At 35.7% G+C, this 7,501-nt stretch overlaps 1 protein-coding gene across 1 annotated transcript in view; it reads right to left on the bottom strand.

The window, feature by feature from the left end:
• Positions 1–3,450: 3,450 nt before the first annotated feature.
• FBXO36 (F-box protein 36) overlaps positions 3,451–7,501 on the bottom strand; it is a 722,785-nt gene continuing 718,734 nt past the window's right edge. Inside the window, exon 5 of the mRNA XM_044071974.1 lies at positions 3,451–3,881. Within this exon, the coding sequence (XP_043927909.1) occupies positions 3,711–3,881 (171 nt within the window). The 3' untranslated portion in view covers positions 3,451–3,710. The remainder of the gene's footprint in view (positions 3,882–7,501) is intronic.

Here is a 7,501-nt window from a genome sequence, read left to right as displayed (position 1 = left end):
ATATACAATTTTCTCCCCACAGAGTTCATCTTCCCTTCTACCTCTGATATGTTAATTAAAAAAAAATAGAACTTTTAAGGAAAATCCAAGAAAATTCCCTGGTAAGGAATACAAATTATATCCCTGAATGATTCTTATCACTTTGTGAAGAACACCTCCTCACCCCCCCCCCACACCGCATCTTTAATCTGTCCCTGAAGCTAAACGTCATGTTCACAATCTAGAAACCTTCAGTAATAAGGACTCTGCCTAAACCTTCCAATCTGACATCTTCATCAAGCTTCAGGGCTATCTCTGTTTTTCTGACTTTAGGAAAACTCCTTGAAAAACTAGCATACTATCAAAATTCCTCTCACATCCAAATATATTCCCTCCTGTTTAGACATCATCATGACTTCTAGGCTGGAAGAAGTAGAGCAGTAAGTCATCTCTATTACCAGTTCATAAGGATAATTTGTATATATCCCATGTACCTCTGATACAAGAGGTTTGGGAGCTCACTCAGTGGAAGTTCTAGCTTTTCATTTTGTTTTTACAGGTTGGACTAGGCTAGAAAGATCAGGGCAGTTGCTGGGTTGGTTGACTATTTTGTGGGCCATGGTAAGTTGAATGAAACATAAAAGGTTAGGGAGTTCTAGCCAGTTGAGCTGGGAGAGAACAGTGCAATGGTAAGTCCTGTGTGGATGATCAGTGGCAAACTTGGCAATTTTGTTGTAACAGGTTAATGAGGTCAGTCTTTCACAGGTTAGTGAATATGTGAGAACTGTATAGGAGGGTAGAAAGCAGGTGTGATCGAGCAGTGGCCAGCCTGGAGCTTAAAGTAAGGTATGGTTTGGCCCTATAGAGGGTGCCAAGTTTGATGTGAACTTTTTTGATTGTCAGGGAAATATGTTTATCAAATTTTAGATCATCTATTGTGACAACTAGAAATTTTGTCTGGTTTGTGGGTTCTATCTTGGTTCCATTCGATGAGAGGATTGTGAGGGGGGACTGGCATGGTTTGAATTTTGTGTTTCCAAAGACTATTTTCTTGGTTTTGTTTGGGTTTAGTATGAGTTGATGTACAGATAGGTATTTTTCTATGTCCTGAAAGGAAGTTTGCATTTTTATTTGAGTTCTTGGGGAGAGGGGGCTGAGCAGATAGGTATAGCATCATTGGCGTACTGGACATTGAAGGCTAGATGAGTTGCAGAGCTTAGGTTGTTTGTAAATATGCTAGAGAGAGGACCAAGTATTATTTTTTATTTTTTAAATTCAGGTGCCTATGGATATGGGTAGATTCAAAACCAAACCTCCAATTTCACTTGGAAGGAAACAAAAATAAAACAAACCACTTCTTTTTTATCCTGGAAAACACACTTTTCTGTCACAAGATGAAAAACAGCTGTTACTAAAAGAATCATGTTAACCCAGCTGAAATACAGGCTCCCTCTCACAGCAACCACATCAGAAAAGAGACATTCAGCCTTGCAAACAACATCCAATTGTATCTCATTGTTAGATGTATATTTAGACATATATACTTTTGTTTAACAGAATATATATATATATATATATATATATATATATATATATATATATATATATATATATATATATATATATATATATATATATATATACAATATATCTATAGATATATATCTATATATATATCTATATATATATATATATATATATATATAGTGAAAATAATAGTGCATGTACACCTGTTTGCTAGTTAGATACATACACTTTCGTGTGCTAGAATATATGTAGAATAATATAGTCAGTTAGATGCATACATTTTTGTTTGCTGGCATACATATATTAAAGGGTTAAAATTTTTTAGTTAAAATTAAATAAATAAATAAAAACTGCATTTATCTGTAAATGTAACATGGTGGTCTGGTACAGCTTGAGAAAAATGCTGATAAGGATAACTCTTAAAAGAGGAATTCAATTGTAACAGTCTGGTGCAAGCTTTAAGGATTACAGATAAGAAATTCCTGAGACACAGGTGCAAGGAAGAAACCGGGTTGGAGGCAAGGACAACTTACTGAACTGTCACGTAATTCACCTTAAAACAGAACACAAAGTAGCTTAACAACAAACTGTATGAGATCAGAAATACCAAAATACTGACTTTGATAGTTTTTAATAAACTGCATTACATCAACATCAAAAGACTGCTTTCATAAAAAGTGTATAAAAGGACAGTAAAAATGAATGATGTTAGATCTGAGGACTGGACATCCTTTTTGCTGTATGAGAAGTAAATCTAAAACAGTAAATGTTATAAACTGTAAAGTATTGTAGGTGTCGTCTGTTATATAGACAAGTTATTAAGTACCGCGCAAAAAAAAGTTAATAATAAATTGCTGAAAAAGTTATAGTCTGCAAAGTTTATGTGACTAACCAGACTTTGTTTCTACAAGGCACTAAAGCATTTTAGCACATCTGACAGACATCTGCATTTAATTAGACTTTAGTTTCAGCACGTAGACTAGGCACAAACACAGAGCTGCAGTCTGCGGCTTCAGTAAGTACAACATAAAACACGGTGTGTCATAATTCATTTAAAATAACATTTCACTCATTATTTTGCCTCCCACCCCCAGCCATGAGCAACATTGCCTACTCTTAGTTAAAGTGAAATAGCTCCCTGTCCATCAAAGAGAAGATCTGCTACTAGGCTCCCTCCTTTTCAAACTTCTCAAAATTGAAATGTTTCTCTTTTTTCAGTGGCATGTTTTCACTCTGGAACACATTTTTGTCTCAGGTTAATAGCCAACAATGAAGCATCTCTGATAACTCCTCACAACAAACAGATACAACAACTTTTTTACTGCTCAGACTCTAGGAAGCCTTCTCCTCTTCCCAATTTTCCTGAATAACCTTAGAAAACCATCTACTTGAAGCTGCTGAATATAAATGCTTTCACAAGTCTTTCCCCTAAATCAAAATACCCTTGCCTACTTCCAATAACATACTATGTAGTTTTATTAACTACATTGCCATACAAATTTTGGTAGCCTCTGTCTGCTATGGGGACTTTTTTACCTTTTATCTCTTGTTCTCCCTTCAGATATAATCCCACTGCATATTCTAAAGTCATTTTATTGCTTTGTTGTACATACTTATAATTCCAATGTGTGCTTGCAGTTTAGTGCACATTGTATTTTCATTGTATATACATATATATATATATATATATATATAGATATATATATATATATATATATATATATATGTATGCTTATAGCATGATACACTGCATTTTTGTAATTTTCTTGACTAGTACTCCCAGAGAATCAGAAAATAGTCAGTGAGGATCAGTGCTCTACTCCTGTCAAAACTTTAAATAAGAAAAATATAAAATGATAACATAAATCACACAGCTTCACTATACATGCTTATTTAAATTATTTATTTTTTAGTAAAAAATGTATTAATTTAAAAACAGCTGTAGCAAAATATTGTTCGTTTTTAAAACAGTAAGTCATACACTACTATTTTTTACAAATAATCATAAAAAACACACCTATTATATTTTAGGATCATTTACAGTTGTAAAACATTAAAACATTTACAAAAAGATTACTTCAAAAGCAGTTATGCTTGATGAAAAACTATTCCTCAGAAGTACAGTAAACCAAAGTTACAAAAAATTACAAAGGCATACATAAAAGAGGCTGTTGATACAAAAGTAGGTTGAACTTGTATCAGTATCATGAAATGTTTTTCTGTCTTCTCCGTCGAATCTGCATTTGCAGCTGCAGTTTGTTGGTGAAGAAGATCTGCTTCCAGCCAATTTCATTTGCCAGTGCCTTCATTTCAGGAGTGATAGTATCACATAAGCTCTGTACAATGTGTTCCCACAGATCATCAGAATTGCACAGCTGTTAGATTTAAAAAAAAGAATCAAAACTTGCGTTGAAGATATAAACTTCATTTTAAAAAAATTGTTCTCCCTGTATTACTTTCAGGAAATATGTCTTTCTCTATAGGGTGTTTATTATTTCAGACATGCACTACTGTAATCAAAGTTAAAAGTATTTCTTAAGACCATATTAGGATAAGCATAACAACAGAAACTGAAAAATAATAACCATAGCCAAACTACCATTCGTGACATATAGTTTCAAGGTATGAAGATAATATTGGTTTGATGAAGACTAAATACATTTATAACACTACATTTAACACCTATCATGTTTTTGTTTCATCTTGAGGTGGAGTTTATGGTTTGAAAGACAGAGAGAGAAAGAGGAGTGGAATGTTTCTGTACTCTGTGATTGCACTGACTGATGCATTACATTTAACTGTTATACAAGCAACTGCCAACTTGATTTTTCAGCAACAATGGAGAACACTGGACCATGGTAGTGTGTTTGCATGTTGGTTAGAATGCTACAGCAGTAGTATAGTTTGATAGCTGTTATAACATTCTAAATTATCACTGACAGTATTTTAACAAGTAAAAAAAAAAATCATTATACAACGACCCCCCATTAATATTCAAAAACGTGCATGCTGATTGGTCAGCGTGCACGTTGTAAATCAGAGTTATAGTAATGGAAAAAGGTCCGGTCGCCCGGACTTTTTCCATTACTATAACTCTTGTTTTACAGCAATGGAGAATGCAAGATCTCCATTGCTTCACACTGTCTCGCTATGTTAAACTCCTGTAAAAAGATCTTGCTTTCTCCATTGCTTTTTTCAAAACTGTCTCGCTATGTTAAATGGTTTTAACATAGCGAGACAGCTTTAAAAAAAGCAACGGAGATTCACTCTGGAACATAGTGAAACAGTTTGTAAAAAGCAACAGAGATCTTGCTTTCTCCGTTGCTTTTGCCCACAGTTGATGTACTGCGTAGGCATACTCATGAGCAGTACATCAGAACTGCCACAGAATACCAGACAGCTGCAAGGAGGCATTATACAATGCCATTATTTAAGAAAAGTAATTATTTTTTTTCTTAAATGTCATTGTATAATAGCAATAACCCACTTCTGGGTGTGGGTAATGCTGGATTTACACACGGTTGGCTTTGTTTGGCCACTCGGGCTTTGCCCTCGTGACCAAACCACACCAACCGTGGGTAAATTCAGCATTACCCACACCCAGGCATGGGTTATTGCTATATTATCTGACACAATTCCCTATATACACCTTTAAGAAGACAAACTTAAAAGTTTTTGCCAGCCCTGTCAAGCACTTACAAACTTTTTTGCTCCTAAACTGAGCATAAAAAATGTTGCCAGCCTTGTCAAGCACTGAAAACTTCTTTCCTCCTAAACTGAGCATAAACAAAATTTACACCTGTCTGATTTTACAGATTTTTGCATCATATTTTTGCATAGCCTTCATATTTTTTTGGCAACAACTGAGGATTACAATCAGTCAATAATGCCATGCATTCCAGTTTCATACTTCTTAATATTAAGAAAATGCACATTAATACAAAGCCCATTATTCTATTTACTTTGTAATGTCCATGATTCTGCCTCATATTTTTGCCTTGTCCCACATAATGTTATTATTTTCAGGTAAATTGCTAAGGATTACAGTCAGTCACTAATGACACGACATTAGCATCATATACTTATTGTTCAGAAAATGCATGTTGATAGAAAAATAAATAAGAAACAGAAATAAGAAATAAGAATGGAATAAGACAGAACCTGTTATTCTATTAACCTTTTAGGGGGAGGTTCATCACAAATGTATAGTACCACCAGTGTATTAATTCTTGACTGTAACTTACTCACGGTCCAGTGTTCTCCATTATCACTGATTATTCTCCATTTTTTTTTTTTTTTTTTATCATTACTCTTAACCTTCAATATCCCAAATGTAGAACACAATCTCTCAAAATGTAGCATAAGTTAAAATGAAAAGTTAGTAACAGCTTACATAAGAAACTCACAACATGCTTAAATGTGCTGCTTTCTACTTACAAAATAATTTGTTAATTAGAAGTAGAGCTGTATGAGGATCTTATCATAGGAGTAGATTGTTTATATTCTATAATTTGAGATATTCATCACTTCTGAGTTTATCTCATCTATCTATCTAGATTTCACCATCTCAGTGTTAAACAGTGGACATGATTAAAAAGGCATGACACTTGCCGCAGACCACCCTCAGGAAAACACCTACCAAAAAGAAAAAAAAGTCCGGAGATCCAGTATTACTGGTGCTTAATATAATATTACAGATACTAAATTCCATTTGTCTGGATGTGTGCTGTCCTCCTGTGACACACCTCAATACATCCCTTACTACTGTGTGCTATCTGTTTTTTATGGCACTGCTCCTTTATGGCTCAGCCCTCAATGTGGCAGGCAAAACTGAATGAGAACATTAGGAATTACAATCTTTACTTTGGGGCAAGAAAAGCTCTAAAGGTTTGGTGGTCAGATGACTGCAAACTGGGAGCCATTATTGAATCCCCAAATGATGTGGATACTCTACAAAAGGGCCTTACAGAAACAGATGCTTGGTGCCAGAGCCATGGGCTCAATCTCAATGCTAAGAAATGTATAGTTATCCCCTGTGGGAAAAAACATGTACCCATGAATTACCACACAGGTGGCAGTACACTAAACACCGAAAGTGTGATAAGAGACTTAGGGACACAGGTGGACAGTGGTCTCACCTTCAATAACCACATCACCACAACAGTCAGGAAATCCTTCTATGTGGCACACCTTATCACTAAGGGCTTTTCATCCAGAAAAAAGGAGTTCATTGTCCCACTGTACTCATCCCTCATTAGACCCATTATAGAATACAATGCCCCATTTGGTATGTACCTCTCAAGACATCTGCAACAAGTGGAAAGGTCGCAGAAATACCTCAGTAAAAGAATCATAGGCCTAAAGCGGATGCCCTATGCTGACCGCATTAAAAAACTCCAGCTATACTCTGTCGCATATCGTCTACTCAGAGGCGATCTCTGCTTAACATACAAGGCCATGTCAAACCCAGAGCTGTTGGACATGCTACACTTAAAGAAACCCAACCCCTCAGAGCCACACGCTTCAGGGATCTAAACCTTGTCATCACAATAAACAAAACATGCTATAGGGATAGTTTCCTGACCCTGAGACTCCCCAGACTCTGGGACTCTGGAATAGACTGCCCATACATGTCAAGCAGAATGCCTCTTTGGCCCTCTTCAAAATGAACCTTGATAATTGGATGGGAGAAAGGAAATTCACCCTGGGGATCATGTCAGTTTCCCTGCTAGACAGGGGTCCAGGGAAGTAAATAGTGTGGGAAGAAATAGCCAGGGAATTGTTATGGCTAGGCTTGTATAGGCCCTAGGGCTGATAGCCTAGTACCAACCTATAAACCTATGAATTTTATGGCATTTCACTGTTGTAGCTATATGAAATGAAGAGCTTTAACAGCACTATTCCCACTGCCTGATGAACTATGAGCATTACACTGCCCTTTTCTACTGCATGACTTCAGGGAAAAGAAAGAGGTAACTTTTACTCTGTGCTATTT

Source organism: Protopterus annectens, chromosome 5.part0, assembly GCF_019279795.1.
Source record: "Protopterus annectens isolate FY-2018-M chromosome 5.part0, PAN1.0, whole genome shotgun sequence".
Lineage (NCBI taxonomy): Eukaryota > Metazoa > Chordata > Ceratodontiformes > Protopteridae > Protopterus > Protopterus annectens.
The sequence above is the reverse complement of the archived record's forward strand: the minus strand, read 5'-3'. Positions and strand labels throughout refer to the sequence as shown.